Source organism: Scyliorhinus canicula, chromosome 3, assembly GCF_902713615.1.
Source record: "Scyliorhinus canicula chromosome 3, sScyCan1.1, whole genome shotgun sequence".
Classification (NCBI taxonomy): Eukaryota; Metazoa; Chordata; class Chondrichthyes; order Carcharhiniformes; family Scyliorhinidae; genus Scyliorhinus; species Scyliorhinus canicula.
Window position 1 is genome coordinate 250,756,147 of NC_052148.1, and position 20,768 is coordinate 250,776,914.

The following is a 20,768-nucleotide window of genomic DNA, read 5'->3' on the forward strand; positions in this document are numbered from 1 at the left end:
TAACCCCACCCAACACTAAGGGCAGTTTTGGACACTAAGGGCAATTTAGCCTGGCCAATCCACCTAACCTGCACATCTTTGGATTGTGGGAGGAAACCGGAGCACCCGGAGGAAACCCACGCACACACGGGGAGAAGGTGCAGACTTCGCACAGAGAGCGACCCAAGCCGGGAATTGAACCTGGGACCCTGGAGCTGTGAAGCAATTGTGCTAACCACTATGCTACCGAGCTGCCCATTTAAATGGGGCCCTTCTCAAAGATAGAGCTCCCTTGATCCACGGTACTGGCCTCCTGCACCACTCTTTCAGTCAGGCAATTAACCTTCAAATCAGTTTTTCCCGATTTCAATTCCATTAGGTTCCGGTAACGATTATCTGTGAGGTTTTGCCTTTTAGTTTTGGTCCCCGCACCTCATGCTCTCTCAGCCGTTCTGCCTATGTCACTAGATCCTACCTGTGCTGTAACAACTGGATCCTCCCACTCTGAGATCTTCTCCAGCTGTGAAAAGATGTCCTTGGCCCCGGCAATGAGCAGGCAACATGAGCTTTGAAACTCGCGGTAACCCAGTGCAGGGAACAGCAGCTATAGCCCCTCCTCACCCCGGCCTAGACTGTCCCTTGTTCCTACCACATTCCTTTTCACTCCCTTCATTTGAATGATCTCCTGCAGTGCGCTGCCATGGGCAGTTTTCTCATCCAACCTGGCAGACTTTGCCCTCAATCACACAGGTAGCTAGATCCTGGACTCCACTGGATGAGGCACATGTTTAAATTCTTGAGGCTGCTGTGTGGTCTCCCTCACTCTCCCGACGCTCTCGACATTCTGAAATACTTTCTGATGTATTTTCATTCCAGGGTTTGAAAGTGTTCACACTCCAGGGACAGCAGCAACAGGCCCAGCTATTTTTAGAGTTTGCCTGGTTCCAGTACAATTATCAATGCAAATCCTTCAGGGCAAGAGGGTGCAACTACGTCATTTTCATGCAGTCATTTCAACAGATTTGGAACCACTAGCAATAAAGTGACAAGAACAGCCACCTATCCTCAACGGAGATCACATAGCAGGTAGAGAATTAGAAATGCAACGTCTCAAAGTCAAATTATCATTCTGCTCTTGGTCGACATCACACGCGCATGTGTGCCAGCCATGTAACATCGCTTTGTTGGTACAAGACCTCTGAGTAACTCATTCTCAGTCAATGAAGCAGGCATTGGGAATTACACACTTTGAGAAAGCAAGCACAACTTTTACAGGAGGCATACAGGAATGACTTGCAACATTTCCCGTACCAGCCTACCTGGACAGGCGGCGGAATGTGGCGACTAGGGGCTTTTCACAGTAACTTCATTGAAGCCTACTCGTGACAATAAGTGATTTTCATTTTCATTTTCACATTTCCTAACTTTTCATATTTGGTTAGTGCTATTTTTAAAACCTCCATCTCAGCATTTTAGCAGGTCACTGGAAGGCAGCGTTAGAATGAGAGAACACATCAGGACATAGCAAAGACATAAAACACGTCAAGATCCGCTTCTCGCTTTTGAAATATTGAACTTTAAACACTAGTACGGTGGGGAATTCCATCATTCTTTTTCAGGCGCATGAGGGCACTGCGAGGGTAGGTGGAGTGGGGTAAGCAGGGGTGGGGGGTGGGGGGAATTAAAATTAGCCCATTTTATCAACAACAACTACCGCCGTCAAGAAAGTAGGAAGAGTAGGAGGAAGGCAGCATAGTGGTAATGTTACTGGACTAGTAAACAAAGGGCCCAGACTAATGCTGTAATTTGAACTAATGTTCAAATCCTACTATGGCAGCTGGGGAATTTAAATTCAATTAATAAATAAATCTGTCTCAGTAATGGTCACCATGAAACTACCAGGCTGTCGTAAATACTAACATTCATTAATGCCCTTTAGGGGATGAAATCTACTGTTCTCACCCAGTTTGGCCTGCGTGCATCTCCAGCACCACCGCACCGCGCCCCCCCCCCCCCCCGCCCCCCCCCCCCCCCCCCCCCCCCCCCCGCCCCCAACCCCCCAACCTCCATTTACCTAAACGCCCTATGTTGGGTGAATTGGACATTCTGAATTCTCCCTCCGTGTACCCGAACAGGCGCCAGAGTGTGGCGACGAGGGGATTTTCACAGTAACTTCATTGCGGTGTTAATGTAAGCCTACTTGTGACACTAATAAAGATTATAAAGAAAAACCACCCAGTTCAAGGGCAGTTAGGGATGGGCAACAAATGTTAACCTTGTCAGTGACACTCACATACAAAGAATTAATTAGAAAATAGTGAAGCATGGGTAGCATATGGTAATGCATTTTACTTCAATTTTCAAAAATATATTACAAGACAAATTATAGTCCCCATGTCTGCGTGGATCTCACCTCTGCAACCCAAAGATGAGCAGTGTAGGTGGATTGGCGATGCTAAATTGACCCTTCATTGGAAAAACAGACAAATTACAGGAAATGTGCAGAATAGATTCACTAGAGGGCAGGACAGTGGTGAGCACTGCTGTCTCACGGCGCCGAGGTCCCTGGTTCGAATCCCGGCCCTGGGTCACTGTCCGTGTGGAGTTTGCACATTCTCCCGTGTTTGCGTGGGTTTCGCCCCGCACCACAAAGATGTGCAGGGTAGGTGGATTGGCCATGTTAAATTGCCCCTTAATTGGAAAAAATGAATTGGGTACACTAAATTTTAAAAAATAAAAATAGATTCACTAGGATATTACCTCTTTGCGGGGTAACGGGAAACTTGCAAAGCTACACTTTTTTTGAACGGGGCAACTATATAAAGTTGCCACGGTTTTGAAAGATTGCAATACTAGTGTTAGTTGGTTTCTTTAGTTGGTGGGAGGGCAAAACATTTAAATGATCATAAAAAGAATGAAAGGAATAGTTGAAAAAAATTTGCACAGAGGGTGGTCACAATGTGAAATACTCCACAGTCCACAAGGCAGTCTATAAATTATTTTTAGAAGAGAATTGAATAGTGGCTTCAAAAGGAATGATAAAAAGCATGAGGAGTTGCACGCGACTGGATATGGCTCATATGGAAAGAAACAATATGCACACATATTCTAACAGTACCAGATTTTATTTTAAATCCTCGCTCCGACAAATCTTTAGACCTACTTAGATTGCTTCAGATGAATCCTTGTTCCTCCCCAGCTGACCCACCATGAAAACCTGATTCTTCTCGCCACCAACACTCAAACAAGCAGCACAAAGAGAGGCTATTCTTCTCAACAATTAAACAACAAATGGACATATTGGCTCAGTAAATGAAAAGCAGATCGTGTCACTAAACTAATCAGCCACCTATGGTGTCAGAGTCCCATCACATCAAAATCATATGGAGCTCACAAAAAGTGCAATAAACACAAAGAGTCACTACAGGCACGCAAGTAAAAAGGGATATCGGGAAATGACTACATGGTTGCTATCTTATCTCCAGGGCTCAAATAAACATTATAAACCACTCGGACTTTGATACTCTGATTATGATTATGATTGTGATGCAATCAAATCAACCCCCTCTCAGGCCATCATCATCTGACACCCAAGCTTTGGGCATTCTTTAGCCCACCAGTATTCATAGAATCATAGATCCCTACAGTGCAGAAGGAGGCCACTCGGCCCATCGAGTCTGCACCGACCCTCTGAAATAAGCACCCGACCTAGGACCAATCTCCCGCCCTTTCCCCGGGTCCCCATCTAACCGTTGTATACTCAAGGCCAATTTAGCATGGCCAATCCATCTAACCTGCACATTTTGGACTGTGGGAGGAAACTGGAGCACCTGGAAACCGACACAGACGCGGGGAGAACGCTCTAACTCCACACAGTCGGAATCGGTCCCGGGTCCCTGGCGCTATGTGGCAGCAGTGCTAACCACTGTGCCACCGTGCTGCCTTAGAAGTCAGATTTCTCCGCCAATAAGATTCAACACATTTGTACTTAATTGAAGCGGCAGTCAAAATCTTCAACTATGTGACCTTGGCAGCAGCACAATAATCAGATTATTCCGTCATGCACTCGTTAAACAAAGAGGCAAATTTCATGATATAGTTGGAATGAAATACTGGAGGACATTCGGCTGCACATCGGAAAGTAGATTCTATTATTACTCATTAATGAACAACGAAAGGTTATAAAACAAGGCCTTCTCTCATCCCGATCACAAAGTTCAGTCTATATATAGTCTCCAAATACATTTTTCTCTAACACCAGTCTGCAGGTACAATAGAACAAAACCTTTATTAAAGTGGAATAGCTACTCAACTGGACTGAATTATGAATTCAGTGAATTGATGGACAACCCACTCCAGAATGCCAGTGAGACGATTGTTTAACTTTATGACTTTTTCGAACTTCAGAGAATAAAGTTATTATGTGTTAAATGTGCCATACTATCTGCAGACTGTGGAAACTGTAGGTGTTAGACATACGATAACAAACTTGTTTCTTATCATTTGCAATATTTTTCCCCTGTGCACAGATTTGCTTCAAAACATCCATATGGTGTGTGGATATTCAGTGAGGTGAGGGCATCGTTATCGTGTTTCTCCTAATGTTTCTGAGTCACAAAGTCTGGTTTCAAGTTCCACTTCAGGACCTGAAACCAAAATCAAGACTGGCACCTCAGTACATTACTAAGGGAGCGCCGCACTGTTGGAGGTACCATTTTTCAGACGAAACGTTAAACCTTGGACCCGCCTACCCTCTCAGGGGGATGTAAAAGATCTTATGGCACTAATTCAAATAAGAGCAGTGAAGGTATCCCTTGTGTCCTGGCCAATATTTATCTCAGTCGACATTGTAAATACAAATTACTGCATCTGGTCATTGTCAGATTGAGGTTTTCTGTGCACAGCCGGGCTGCCGGGTTTTCCTACATTAGAACAGTGGCTACACTTCAAAAAATATTCCATTGGCTGTGAAGCGCTTTGAGACATCCAGTGGTCACGAAAAGAACTATACGAATGCAAGTCCTTCCCTTGCCTTCCTCGTCAATTTAATAACACTCACAAAGTATGCCATTTGGGTGGAGATACCACAGATGTGTCGGTACCCCGGAACACAGCAAGATTGAAGAAAAAAACAAGGGATAAACACTGGAAATTGGAAGCGGAAAACTTGAAAGGATGAAATTTGGGGTGGTGGGGGTGGGAGAGGCAGAGATTGGGAAGGGGAGACAACAGTAGGAATTTGTTAGCCAGACAACAACACCAAGAACCGGGGAAATGACAACTTGGAATTTATTGCCGAAAGATTGCTACCATCGGCTCCGTGTATGCCTGCAATAAAAGATAGTGCACAGGGATTCATCAGTACCATGGCAGAATGCAAAGAAGAGGTGATCTGGTCACTCCATGATGTACCAGTCAGACCACATGTGGTGCTGTCTCCATAACCATAGTAAAAGGGAAGGTGCAGTGTAGATCAAGGTCCCGGTAATAAAGTTGAGTTAATGTTCCTGTTAAGAGGTGATGAGGTGAAATGCTGATTATTTTGAAAACCGAAGGGATTTGTTTAAATGCCTTCCAAAGACAAAGGTTTTAAACGCTCTGGAATATAACATGAAAATATGGAGTAAATTCAGGCAGAATTATTTCCACACAGAAAGAATAATGGACAAGGTGGGCAAGTTACCATCGGAAGCCAGCAAATAGTATACACAGGCACAAGGGAGTTGGATGTATTTCTGGAAAAAGACAGCCTTGGGGGAAGTGAGGAGTGTGGCTGAATTGCAATCACTTACAGTGGGGAATATAAGGGGGGGGGGATTTTTTGGGCCAAATGTTCTTTTACTGTGTGTCTTTTTTTTCCTCCCAAAAGTCTTCTGAGGTCATGTTCTGCTTTTCATTTACACCAGAAGATCAAATTCAGATTTTGAGACTCCCCATCTCATAAATGTTTGAAATTATACCTGCACCTTTTGTAAATAGCATACAACGTTTAACCACGTCAACGGAAATGTAAAGTGAAAATGTCAGTTTCTAACATCTGGGCACTTTTAGCATTATTAATCCTATTTTGCAGCTGTACCAAAAGTCATGTTTTAGTACTCTGAATAATATTTCAGGTTAAGTGACACATCCATACAGTCAGATCCAGGAGCCATTCCAAACCTTGGCTGAGCTACCAGTTCACTTGCACTAATTAACTTTCCTTCATTATGCAACCGGCACAAATGTAAGTCAGTCATCCAAGCTAATAGTAAACTGAAGGCCAACATGGAGAAATAATAATTGCAAACTGTACCTTTAGAACAACTTTCTCTTTCAATATAATGGAATTTCAAATCAGAGTAACAGTGCTCACCTTCAGAACTAAGGAAATTTGATGGTAACTTCTGGAGTATAGACATGCGCAGTTAAACGCAGAAATCCAAAGGCTGCTGTGCGCACCAATTAAGTTGGCCAAGGGGTGACTACAGTTGTGTGAACTTGCTGGTCTTGCCCACCAGTTTTGCGATCAAAATTGCTGAAAAAGTCAAAGCGAATGAATTCAGGGGTTGGAGGGTTTTTTAACAGCATGTTAAGTGATAATTGGTGCCAAATTACCCCTTAGGTTCTGAAAGTTAATTTCATAAGTATGGAATCGCATGCCTTCACAGATGTTAATTAGGGTTAAAGAGTTTGAAAGAAAACGAATATATTTTTGTTTTACTTTTTCTGACACCTTTATCCCTCTTTCGTAATATTTGGTTTTCCTAATCTCTATTTCTATGATAAAGGGAAAACAAACAATCTGACAAATGGATAAATTTAGGGCAGTTGCTCAGCACAATAGAATACACGAGGCACCATTTTCCATCGATCATTGAGGTGAGTTCAATAACTCCCTATGAGCCAAATAACTCAAGGCCTTCACTAGAAGCAGACTGCAATTTCCTGTAACTATAGTTTACATCATTGCGTTTCATGCCAAGTGATCGGGGCACCATCTTTTCACTTTATAAATGAAAATTTCCTCTCTCATAGCACAGGATAACTGGCTCCACTCATGCTCACACAATCTGAGTAAATATTAAAACTGTAACTCCAGCTGGTTTGATCAACGATAGTGTTACAGTCATTCTTTCCAATAGAGACGCATGTTAAAATAGACATATAACTCTGATAAAGCTGTCACGCTCTCTCCTCCAGGCAGCGATACATCCAACTTTCCCACACTGTCCAGACCACCAGCTTTCTGGGCATTCACTCTCTCCCCCACTGCTTGTTGAGTTCAGTTAAGTGATTGTGAATGAATCATCACACTGACAAGTGCTGTTCCTTTGGGGGAAATAAATGACTCCTGCATCGCACTGTGCTCAGAAACATCATTGGAGCTGACCATTCAACAGAAACACTTTCAGCAGAAAGCTTACTGAAGCAGTGTACGTGAGGTTCCGAGAGTGTGAAGCGGGGTCGGGGAATACCACTGCTGCTGTTCAGCTGACCTGTCAGCCATAGGCACTGACGACCTGGCCTAGCCTGAATCCCACATCTGAAAAACATCAATCATACAAGTGCACATCAGCACTCAGAACGACAAGGCATAACATTTACCACTCTATGTAAGTAGACTAAAAATGGAGCGTTCCACTAAATATTGCCCTCTTAGTAACTTCTCAAATCTGGCTAATTGTGGAAGATTTAAAATTGTACAAATGTTCACTTCTTCCCACATAAGGAACGTCTGGCCTTAAGGAACAGTTACTTTGCAACTTTGATCATCTGGCTTATGACTTCAGGGCAGCTAATCCGTGTGTAGATAGAATACAAATAAGTTCTCAGAAGATGTTACAGGTTCCAACTTGTTGCATTTACAAACAAAGATGGTACCACAAGTTCAAAAGATGAAACGCCTCTGCCAATTGGTTTTCCGGCATGGGTATGCTTCAGAGGCATTCCAGATGCTATCGGATTCCAGCCTAGTAACGACTGTGTTATCAGCAGTTGACTGGCTACCAACTTTCCTGGCAACGTACACCATAATCCCTCAAAACCTATCACCATTGGAGACTTTCAGGCCCGCAAAGCAGCCAGGTAGACCAGCCACCTTTAGAATCTGGAGCCTCAGGGTATGTCGAAACGCCAAGTGTAGAGTTCACAGCAACAACCACATCGAAACTATCACTTCTCCATTGTCAGCAGCAAGCAATTACCTCATTGTTTTTCTCAGTGAAGCACATTAAGACACTCAAGAAGTTTGAAGATAGCATCATCGCACACCTCTTCATTCCCAAATTGGGTTGCTGCCTTGTGCTAGTGGTAAGTGGATGATTTTACGAAAGAAGTTTGAACATAAAATTCTCCAGGGGGAAAAAGTAAGCTGAACAATTCTACCCCCCCCCCCAAAATAAGGTCCCTGATACCTTAAGGAACAACACAATGTTGTTCCTTATGTAAGTAGACTAAAACAGCACCAACATTTACCCTTTCACAGCTTAAAGTAAGGAAAAGGGCGGAGGAGGAAGATTAATTCTAAATTAAGCTGCAACGCCACTTTTTTGTTGACTCCATAGCAAATCAAAAGTTTCTTCAGTTCATAATTAATTTTTGGAATTTAAATTGGCATGAAAAACATACCCAATCAAGCATTTTGTGCATTAAGTGTTTCCAGAATTGCAAAAGTATCCAACCACGAGTCAGTAATAGTATCCAAATAGTAGTACCACTCTTCACTCACCAGTCTGCAAATAGTAACCGAGATAATGATTGCTAATATGCCATCATTTGGCAAAGATGATAGTCACATTCCCATGGATCCTATCATTAACTAACGTTGCACAAGCACACATTCCAGCAGAGATCTCTAAAGTGTTCAGGAGTGAAGAACTTGACAAATCCTACTTCTTGCTAGCAAGATGCATAAAAAACGCATTTGCAGTGGCTTGGGTGAGATCAGTACAGGCCCCAGATGGAGCTTGGCTCCTTCTCATCTCTATGGCTGTTTTCATGTACATAAGACAGTGTCGCTGCCAACTAGGCCAAAAGGCGATTTCAAAAGGTATTTCTGCTGAGTTACAACTTCAGTCACAACTGGAAACCCTTGCCATTTGTCCCTTCCGTTGTTAATGACCACTGAGACCAGACATAGATTCCATAGAATTTACAGTGCAGAAGGAGGCAATTCGGCCCATCGAGTCTGCACCAGCCCTTGGAAAGAGCACCCGACCTAAGCTCCACGTCTCCACCCTATCCACTTTATCCCCGTAACCCAGTAATCCCACCTAATCCTTTTGGACACTAAGCGCAATTTAGAATGGCCAATCCACATAACCTGTACATTTTTGGACTGTGGGAGGAAACTGGAGCACCCGGAGGAAACCCACGCAGACACGGGGAGAACGTGCAGACTCTGCACAGACAGTGACCCGACCCAGGAATCGAACCAGGGAAGTAACTGTGCTAACCACTGTGCTCCCGTGCTGTCCACATCCGCACCAGGTGAGATCAAATGCTGCAAATTAGGAAGTCAATGTGCGACCTTTCGGATCTGTCTTACTCATGAACAATATTGGCAGTTTGTTTATTTGTTATGTGTTTTTTTAAACATTAAAAGTTCAGCTTTGAAGTCACAACCTCTGATTTTTGTTTTTTAAATACTTGCCTCCCAACCCTCTCGTGAAGCCAATCTTTACTGGGGTACGGTTCCATGGCGTCAGTCACCTACTGATTCCAAGCAACCACTCTTCACACATCTGCCTAGGCAGCAAGTCTAGGCTGATGATACAATCGAGGAGGCACCAAAGCCAAACAGTGTTTTTGTCCCTGTCCAATATCTGGTCAATGTTTATTCCTCCACCATCATCAATGTCACAAATTGTCTTGCCATTATCATGTTTTTAAAAATTTTTGCAATTAAGGGGCAATTTAGCGCAGCCAATCCACCTACCCTGCACATCTTTGGGTTGTGGGGGCGAAACCCACAGAGACACGGGGAGAATGTGCAAACTCCACACGGACACTGACCCGGGGTCGGGATCGAACCCGGCTGCTCAGCGCCGTGAGGCAGCCGTGCTAACCACTGCTCCACCGTGCTGCCCTGCCATTGCCATGTTACTCGTCGTGGGACTTCACTGTCCACAAAACTGGCTGCCATGTTTCCTACACTGCAACAGTGACCACTATTCCCATTCACTGCAGGTTGTTTTGGAGTGCTCAGAGATTGTGAAATGAAAAATGAATGAAAATCGCTTACTGTCACGAATAGGCTTCAATGAAGTTACTGTGAAAAGCCCCTAGTCGCCACATTCCAGCGCCTGTCCGGGGAGGCTGGTACGGGAATCGAACCGTGCTGCTGGCCTGCTTGGTCTGCTTTAAAAGCCAGCGATTTAGCCCAGTGAGCTAAACCAGCCAGATGTAATATAGAATTTAAGTCTTCCTTTTCTACACTTTTGCGTATCGTAGCGGAAATCAAGCGGACCCCGGTCTAGTTTTTCCACATTCCCAACAGAGGGTGCCATTACAGCCCAGCTACTACAAAACCTAACCTGTTCATTTATGAAGGAGTCCAATCTATTGCTTTTAATCCCTGTAGTCACTCAACCTCATAGACCTGAACACTTCAATTACTTTCCCATGCTCACTTAGTCCCATTAAAACTGCAACATAACATTTCCTGAAACTATCAGAAGGCGCTTTATTAAAAAAGAAATACATCAGGCACAAAGGACTCATGCAATATATTCCCTAGACTGCCGCTTACTGAAAGGGGGAAGGGGAAAAAAAAACACTTCTTCACTGTAGCTCAAAAACTCGATTAACCCTAGCTGGACCTTTTATGGTTCAGGGGGGTTGACCTACTTTCAAAGCTGAATATATTTAAGATTTATGCCATTCATCAAGTGCCACAGATTGCAGAGTACAAGTCGACCTTTGAAATCACAAGAAATCCTTACAAAAACCAGGGTTGACTTATACGCATGTGAACCGGTGGTCGCCATTTTTAAATGTCATCAGCATCCAACGCAAAGAGTGGCGTACCTTAAACTCCTGCACACCTTCAGACACAACCATCTGTTCGGTCAAAAAATAAAAGCAAATTACTGCAGATGCTGGAACCTGAAACAAAAGAGAAAATGCTGGAAAATCTCAGCACGTTTGGCACTAATGTAGGGAGAGAAAAGAGCTAACGTTTCGCGTCTCATGACGCTTTGTCAAAGCTTGGTCCCTTACCCCCTAGTTGTAAGGTACCATGCATCTGAGTAAAACAAGTATATGTGGGGTAAAAAAATTAAGGCTGATTACTAATACGAGTATGGTGTGTCGAGGCTGAAAAAGGAAACTGGTATATACGCCAAGTAAATGCAACACGTCCAGTCAACTTGTACCCCATGATTTATGTTACTCGATTATTTAGACTGGTGAAAGGGATGCACCCCAAAAGCACCCCTGTCTAGCCGGAGTTGATACAAACTATTTACCCTGTTGCAAAAAGTGTTTTTAAAAATACTACTTCCCATAAGAGGTATCAAATTCTCAATCACTCACAGCTTGCCAACTATTTCTGCAACCTCTGAAAATCAAAACAGCCAGTCCTGACTAAGACTGGAAAATTCCACTCGCTCATTTACTAGCCATGAGTTATTTTACAGATTTGGAAAACAGGAAAATCAGCACAACTCAATGGCCTCTGAAGTGAAACACTCCCCACTCTATTACCTGCGTCTAACTTGTGTGTCCCACTATTCCAACTTAAATTCCCAGCTCCGCATCAATCTCTGGCCACCAAACGCTGATCTGTCGGTACAATTCTTGCAAACCCCACTTAATGACAACCAAAATAATGAAGAGCAATGACAGCTTTAAATACAGCATCTACTCAACTCACTTTGATTTCCACCAGTTGGTGTAAGTGGCAGTGCCTACCTTGTCTGAATATTGAAATTAAATTTCCCAGAGCTTCAAGGGGAGTTTTCACACCAAATTTAAAATCGGGCTGGAATGTTGCACTTCATGGAGTTTCAAACTTCGGCTGTGCGAGGCTAGACCCCCATCCCTCTCCCTTTCAAACCTGCTTGCCCACACTGGGGAGCCTCCCATTTATGTTAAGGCCCCCACCTACCCTCTTCACACTTCCCCTTCCTCCCCCCCAACCCCCAAAATGTCCACCCCATCAAAGAGCGTCCCCATTTATTGTTAAGCCCCAATTCCACACTTCAGCAACAACACAAAGCGGAAACCTCTCTGCAGTAATCCCAAAGTTATTGAGGATGTACATTTTCTACCAGTGCATGGGAAACGCGGTAAACAGATAATGCACAATACTCAATATTGTTGCATGTGTGCTTTGGCAGAGGACAAAGAAGAAAGGAGCTCTTTTGAATTTCCTCCTGCTTCAAATTTCCTCCTACATCAGAGGTTAGTAGAATTACCAGCCATAAATTATTCCAACTTGAGCCTGACCGACAACTGTAAATTTTGCAACTCTCTGCTCCCAGCAGAGTTTCACTCAACAGGAACTCACATCAGAGTAATAGGTGTTGCAGTCGGAAACATTGCTGCATTCTCCAGGCTCAAGTGAAGAGAAAAATCAGCAGGATCTTTAAAGATCAGGTCAGATGAAAGAGGGGGGGGGGGGGCTGCTACACTTTGGAGTCCAAAGAGATCATTCCTTGACCTAACGACACAGAGAGAGCTGTCAACCATATCCACTTCTGGAGGCTTGATTGTTAAAATAGTAAAAATGAATGTGAAATAAGTATAAGCAAGCAGTGATTGACGAATATTAGAAATTCACAGTCACTAAGAATGTAATTCTGCTTGGCCTCTGACTGACGGTGTGTAGTGCCACCTCATTGTGCCAGCCACCTTATTTCTGGGTAATGATTTTAAGTGTTTTGGGGGTGTATTTATTTTTATTATGTAAGTATCACCAGGGGCATAATGCAGCAATATTTTTGTTGATGAGGACCCCTTGAGAATATCTCTGATGTCAGTACGATTCCGGATTTCCTCAGCCAAAAGCTAATTGGCAACGTTCAACTAATAAGATGTGCCTCATCTGTGCATTGTGTTTCTTGTATACAACACACACATACACACAGGAGGAAAAGGCAACTAGGGTTCCTGTAGCACATAGTTCTTCAAAGTCGGGGGGGTGTCGGGAGGGTCGCGGAGCCGTTGTCCGCGCGCTCCCGATCGCGCAAATCCCCGCGCAGCAGGCGGCTTTTCATAACGCCGGCTGCAAGCGGCCGGAAACATGTCAAAGAAAATTTGGCCGCATTAAACATGCGCACACGATGATCGGTGCGCATGCGCAAATCGGGCACACATGCACAGTGCGACCGCTATTTTTTTAAACGGTTGTAGCTTTTCGTTTTACAAGTTCTGTAGTGGTTTTTATTCATTTATTTTACTCATTTTATTTTTTTTTACAAGCTCGGGGGGGTTTTATTCATTTTTTTCATTTATTTTACTCATTTTATTTTTTTTTACAAGCTCGGGGGGGTTTTATTCATTTTTTTCATTTATTTTACTCATTTTATTTTTTTTTACAAGTTCGGGAGGGGGGGTTTATTTGATAAAGCTTTACAGAAAAAAAATTCAGAACTTTGGACAGATGGAGACTCCATACTTTCCGACACCGGAAGGCTTCACCTTCATCCAACAGGTTCCATTGGAGGAGCATGTATGAGGGCCAAAGGGTCCCAAAACTATTTCCTCCATTATTGTCAGCAGCAAACAAGGTAAGAGAAAATGGTGGGTCGCGAAGGTCAGCCGGCGTGGGTCGCAAAGGTCCGCCGGCGTGGGTCGCAAAGGTCGGCCGGGTTGGGTGCCGAAGGTTGGCCGGTTGATAAAAATGGGTCTCCGGAAAAAAGGTCTGACGAACACTGCTTTAGCACAAAAAGGCATAAGTTTAATTTTTTTCTATCAAGACCAATCTTGAACTCCCCTTTTCTATCAAAGGTAAATCAAGCCTTTAGCACTTTTGTGAGGGCCACAAAGAATCCAGCACGAGTTTTCAGGATACAAAGAAATAACATTTATTTACAAATTAACATATTTATACACAACAGCAGCAACAACTTCTCTTGCTGCCAAACTCCTCGCTCTCTGGTTCCAAACTGGCCAGCTCTATTTATTCAGGGAGTGTGCTAATGATTTCTCCGCCCCCCTCATTGGGGAAGCTCATACTCCCACAGGATTGTGGGATTGTCATTAGTCCCCAGCCAATGGTAAGCAGGCAGGTTATAACATCCCTCCCCCCCAAAGTCCAGGGAATCCACCGAAGACCCTGGCGAAGGAGGATGTCGGACTCGTTTTGCCGCAGGCCGGACACCATTTGCACAAGGCGCTGGATCAGGCAGCGTGTAACGAGATGAGATGGAGACCGGTGCTTCCGTGATGAACAACGTAACGGTTGTACGTCCACGGCCTGTCGGCCCAAGGATTCCCCCTCTGAGGTGTCTTGTGTCTCCATCTCGGAGTCAGAGTATGCTACCTCCGTCATCTCGGCGTCTTTATCTCCACGCGGTTCTGTCACGACCTGCGCAGGCTTTGAGTGAGGCACCAGAGGAAAATTGTGAGGAATACTTTCCATTGTGTCTGGTCTCTGCGGCTGTAGGAATGAGCTCCTGGGGCGGACAATCTTTGGCAGGGATAGTCTTCTGGACCGAACATGGTCTACATGTTTGCGCTGGAGACGCCCTTGGGCTTGTACCTGGTAAGAGATAGGGCCCGTTTGGCGAAAGATTGCACCAGGGACCCACTGGGCACCACCAGCAAAATTCCGAACAAACACTGGGTCACCGGGCGTAAACTGCCGAATCGGCCGATGCTGAGAAAAACCATGTCCCTGCCATTCTTGTGTGTGGCGTACTTTTGCGCCAATGTCCAGGAAAACAATGCTAAGGCGGGTGCCAAGTCTCCGGCCCATTAGGAGTTCTGCGGGAGCTACCCCAGTCACCACATGGGGTGTGAGCCTATATGAAAACAAAAACCGAGCCAGTCTCGTGTCCATCGACCCGGAAGACTGCTTCTTTAGGCCTCGTTTGAATATCTGCACTGCGCGCGCCAATCCATTTGAAGCCGGGTGGTAAGGGGCAGTGCAGATATGGCGTATGCCGTTCATCTTCATGAACCTTGCAAACTCCTCACTCGTGAATGGAGTGTCATTGTCCGTGACCAGCACCTCGGGGAGGCCACACGTACTGAAAGACAAACGCATCTTCTCGATTGTTGCGCAGGACGTTGTGCCGCCTATCTTATGTACCTCTAGCATTTAGACTGGGCGTCGATTAATAGCAGGAACATGGATCCTTGAAAAGGGCCGGCAAAATCCGCATGCAGCGTGCCCAAGGCCGCCCTGGCCATTCCCAGTGATGTTGGGGCGCGGCCGACAGAAGCTTCTGATGCTCCTGACAAATGGAGCAGTTTTGGGCCACCTTCTCAATGTCGGTGTCGAGGCCTGGCCACCAGACATAACTCCGGGCCAACATTTTCATTTTGGTCACACCTGGATGCCCATTGTGCAAGTCTCTCAGTATCAGCTCCTGTCCTTTTTCCGGAACAATCACACGCGTCCCCCACAAAAGGATGCCGTCTTCCACGCTGAATTCGGACAGCTTGGAGGAAAATGCCCGCAACTCGCCTGGGAGCTGTCTATGCTGCCCTCCATACAGGACTATGTGAAAAACCTTTGACAGGACTGGCTCCGTCTGGGTCCACTCACGGATCTGTGATGCCATGACAGGCAAGGTGTCCATAAAATTTAGGGTTGCAATCACCTCACCGGTCGTGGGGGTCGACATGGGGCCGGTCGATAAAGGCAATCGGCTCAGTGCGTCGGCATTCCCTATCTGGGTTCCTGGTTTGTGTTCCAGAGAATACTCGTATGCAGCGAGCAACAAATCCCAGCGCTGGATCCGTGCGGAAGCAATGGGCGGTATTGGCTTATCCTCTCTGAAAAGTCCCAGCAGAGGCTTATGATCAGTCACAATAGTGAAGTGGCGGCCATATACGTACTGGTGGAAACGTTTCACCGCAAAGACCACTGCCAGGCCCTCCTTCTCGATCTGCGCGTACTTTTTTTCCGCTGCAGTCAATGTGCGGGAGGCGAAAGCTATCGGCCGCTCGGCCCCATTATCCATCTTGTGGGACAGGACGGCCCCAATACCATACGGGGATGCATCACATGTGACGAGCAAAGGCTTTCTAGGATCATAGTGGGTTAGTAACCCAGAAGACGACAATTGTTTTACCCGCCGGTTTCTTGCGGCTGACCCCAAACCCAGGTGTGATTCTTCTTTAGCAGAAGGTGCAACGGGGCCAGTGTAGTTGCCAGATTGGGGAGGAACTTTCCGTAATAGTTTATGAGGCCGAGAAACGAACGAAGACGCGAAGTGTCAGTCGGGGCGGGGGCCTGTTGAATCGCCGCACCTTCTCTGTGACGGGATGCAAACCTTCAACTGTAGGTAGGCATGACTCATATCTAATTTGTGAACGAGAGTCCGCCTTCAAGCTTCGCGTAGAGATCCTCTATGTGAGGCATTGGATATCGGTCGAGTCGGGAAGCCGTATTCACTGTAAGTTTATAGTCGCCGTCCAAGCAAACTGTGGCATCTGGCTTCATTACAGGTACAATTGGTGCTGCCCAGTCAGCGGAACGGACGGGCCTGATGATACCCAAAGTCTCCAAACGAGTGAGCTCCCCTTCTACCTTCTTGAGCAAGGGGTAAGGCACCGGGCGCACCCGGAAATAGCGCGGCATGGCTCCTGGCTCGACTGAGATACGGGCTACAGCCCCTTTTATTTTCCCCAAACCGGGCTGGAATACATCTGGGTAGCGTCCTAGCACCTCAGTCAACCCTCCAGAAACTGTTTGGAGGATGTGCTGCCACTGCAACCGCAAATGGCGCAACCAGTCCCGACCCAACAGGCTGGGCCCATGGCCACGCACCACGATAAGTGGGAAATGCCCCTCCTGGTGTCCATAAACAACAGGGGTCATCGTAGTTCCTGCAATGTCCAATGGTTCCCCCGTATAGGTGGCCAACGTGGCCTGTGTGTCAGTTAATGTAAGGGTCTGTATACCCTGCTTGATGCTGTCGAATGTCCTCTGGGCGATCACGGAGATCGCTGCTCCAGTGTCCCACTCCATCTCAAGCGGGTGACGATTGACCCGTACTGTCATCTTAATGGGGGCCACACGGGGAGCTGCCACATAATGCAGCTGCAGGCAGTCATCCTCCGTCTCTATGTCCTCGGGAGTAGTCGCCGCAGGTTCATCCAAATGAAAGGTACAGACTCTCGGCTGGCCCCAGTTTCGGTCGGAACGACGGCGCCTCTGGCGCCCCCAGGACCGGCGTCCGCGATGGGGTCGGCGCCTACAAGTCTGACACGGACATGGCTCCTCATCCATTGGTTCTGGAGAAGGCTCCCTTCGGAGAGGAATGGCTGACGGCCACTGGCGTCGATCGGGACGTCGCCTTGCCCAAGGTACCGCAGGGGTGCGCGGGGATGCTTTCGGACGGAAGGGGTTGCGCCCCAAGGCATGCACCTCCATTCCCTGTAGCTCCTGCACTCCCCGTTCTGCGCTCTCTCGGGACAATACTATTTGAATGGCCTGTTGAAAAGTCAATGTTGGCTCGGCTAACACCTTTCTCTGGGTGGCCGCATTGTTAATACCGCAAACCAAACGGTCGCGTAACATTTCTGACAAGGTCTCACCATAGTCACAGTACTCCGCAATCCTGCGTAGCATGGATAGAAAGTCGGCAAAGGATTCTCCTGGGGTCCTTGCAGTGGTATTAAACCGGTAACGTTGGACTATCGTGGATGAGTTTGGTTTAAAATGTTGCCCCACTAAGTTCACAAGTTCATCAAACGTTCTGGTGTCTGGCGCAGCTGGGTACGTAAGGCTCCTAATCATCCCAAACGTATGCGGGCCGCAGGCGGTGAGCAATATGACCAACTGCCGCTTGTTTTCGGTGATGTTGTTTGCCCGGAAATAGTAACGCATCCTTTGTGCGTACTGGTTCCAGCTTTCCAGCGCAGCATCAAAAACATCCAAACGTCCACACAGAGGCATGGTGTAATAGAAAACAACTTCCAACCTGTATCCAACAAAAATCCAGGGAGGAGGCTTCAGCAGTGTAGACAGCTATTCACTTTAACCCTCGTCGCCAGTTTTGTGAGGGCCACGAAGAATCCAGCACGAGTTTTCAGGATACAAAGAAATAACATTGATTTACAAATTAACATATATATTATATATATATATATATATATACAACAGCAGCAACAACTTCTCTTGCTGCCAAACTCCTCTCTCTCTCTCTCTCTCTGGTTCCAAACTGGCCAGCTCTATTTATGCAGGGAGTCTGCTAATGATTTCTCCGCCCCCCTCATTGGGGAAGCTCATACTCCCACAGGATTGTGGGATTGTCATTAGTCCCCAGCCAATGGTAAGCAGGCAGGTTATAACAGGGACATCTCCAATATCTATGGACTTTGAGCCGGCAGGGATAAATTACACTCCACCAACATGAAAAGTCAAACAACTGTGCATCCTGAGCTATACTTCTCATGCTATGGGTGGGATTCTCCAATCCTGTGGCACAGAGTCCACGCCGTCGTTAAACGCCATTGCGGGCCGCTCCCACGTCTAATTCCGGCCCCTACAAGTGGGGCCAGCACGGCTTGGAGTGGTTCGCGCTGCTCCAGTGGAAGTTCCCGGCGTGAACTGGCGCCGCGGGATCCGCACATGCGCAGTTACGCTTGCGCCAACAAGGACATGCGCAGTGGCGCCGGCACAAATGCGCCCATGCGGAATGGCCTCCTTCAATGCGCCGACCCCGACGCAACATGGCGCAGGGCTACAGGGGCCGGCACATAGGAAAGGAGGCCCCCAGCCACAGAGGCCGGCCCGCCGATCGGTGGGTCCCGATCGCAGGCCAGGCCACATCGGAGGCCCCCCCGGAGTCGGATCCCCCCCCCGCCCCACAGGCCGCCACCCGGCCCTTACATGCCGAGGTCCCGCCGGACCAGAGCAGGTTATAACGGCGCCGGCAGGACTCGGCTCTTTTCCTATGGCCGCTTGGCCCATCCGGCACAATTCGTGCGGCCTGCCGGCAATTCTCCGACCCGGCGCGGGGTTGGATAATCCCGCCCAAGATCTCCCACATTCACCATATTTTAAATATTCTTCGACCACAGCAATTGAAAAGCTCCAGTGGTAGTCAATGATCTCTCTGCCACGTGAGATCCCACAGCAGGGGTGACGTTACGGTTCCTACAACTGGCCTCTAGCTCTTGGGTCATATTACCATCCCATTTGATGTTATAACTGGACAGGAAGATCCCAGAATGGAATCCTGGCTCAAAACCTTTTACCATAACTTTTACTTTTAATTAATAAATCATGGAGGAACAAAGTCGCAGGACTGCTATTTAGTTTTATCAACAAGAAAGAAAATTAGACATGAAAAATTGGATTGTATTACATTGGCGCTCATTCTCTGTGACATTGTTGACCCGGAAGAAGTAATGCATCCTTTCTGCGTACTGGTCCCAGTCTTCAACAACAGCGTCAAATGTATCTAGCCGCCTAAACAGAGGATGGCAAATTAAGTAAATCCAAACCTGGGTCCCGAAACCGGGGAGGTGGCTCAGCTGAGTAGGTCACAGCGTCAACAGCAACGAGTTTACTCCTCGTCGCCAGTTTAATAAGGGCAGGGAGGGTCCAGGCCGAGTAAAATAAATAAACCTAGTTTTACTTGCAGCATGATATATACCCTGCCCAATAGATCCCGACCAGGTTCCTGTTCTGCTCAGTGCTTACTGGCCTACCTTTTACACAACGGTTAATAGAAATTCCCCACCTCTTGTGGGCTAGCTCGTACTCTGCAAGGACCACGGGGAGGATAATCATGCACACCCCATAGGCCCCGAACGGGCTATTACACTCAGATAAGCAGACTCAGCGTACCCCACTTAGTCAAAGACATGATTATGTCGCAACCAAAAGATGAGATATGAAAAACACGTTAAAGCATCACCACGTGGAACAGACTCCATCTCTGCCCATTTACACTTTGCTTCCTGCACTACTGTTACCTTAAATTGTTTTTTTTGCTATTGCAGCTCTTCTTATCTCATTTTCTACCTTCCCGTCATTTGTGTTTCTCCATCAGAATCATGTCCTCTGGTTAAAAGTTGAACTTGCTCCGCTTGCTAAATCTGACTCACTATCAGGAGTAAACACAGAATATTTTCTAGCATTGCTGATTATAGAATTATGGAATTCACTTCATCAAAATTAGTTTTTAAAATGTGACAATTCTTGGAGTACATGCTCTTCAATTAAAATATTGTGATTTCCACATCGCAATACATTTCTGAAATTCCTCATAAATCTCTCTCCTCTGAACTGTGTCAGCCACAGCAATTGAAATTATGCTCATAGCTTTTTCACAGAGTTTAAGAAACGTCACCTCTTGAAAGTTCAGGCCATATTCCATCAGCATCTGGAGCAAACAAGTTTTTTTTTTAAACTAATTGAAATTGCCCCATTCTTGCTTTTCCAATTAAGGGGCAATTTGGCGTGGCCAATCTACCTACCCTGCACATCTTTTGGTTGTGGGGGTGACATCCACGCAGACACGGGCAGATGTGCAAACTCCAGACAGACAGTGACCCGGGGCTGGGATCGAACCCAGGTCCTCGGCGCCGTGAGGCATCAGTGCTAACCAATCAGTGCCATCGTGCCGTCCGCCATGGCAAACAAGTTCATTGTTTTGCTAAGCTTCTCCACTGCAGGC

The 20,768-nt window shown here is 46.3% G+C and overlaps 1 protein-coding gene across 6 annotated transcripts in view; it reads right to left on the reverse strand.

Moving 5' to 3' along the window:
• jade1 (jade family PHD finger 1) overlaps positions 1-20,768 on the reverse strand; it is a 156,287-nt gene that overhangs the window by 123,251 nt on the left and 12,268 nt on the right. For 2 of the 6 annotated variants that reach the window (XM_038792529.1, XM_038792523.1), the window contains exon 2: positions 7,386-7,504. The exons of 1 other annotated variant lie outside the window; for it this stretch is intronic. In XM_038792529.1, coding sequence (XP_038648457.1) covers positions 7,386-7,468 — 83 coding nt within the window. In that variant the 5' untranslated portion in view covers positions 7,469-7,504. Of the gene's footprint in view, positions 1-6,334; positions 6,497-7,385; positions 7,510-20,768 lie in introns of those variants that run through there. 3 more of the 6 variants (XM_038792524.1, XM_038792526.1, XM_038792527.1) reach the window with 3 other exon arrangements.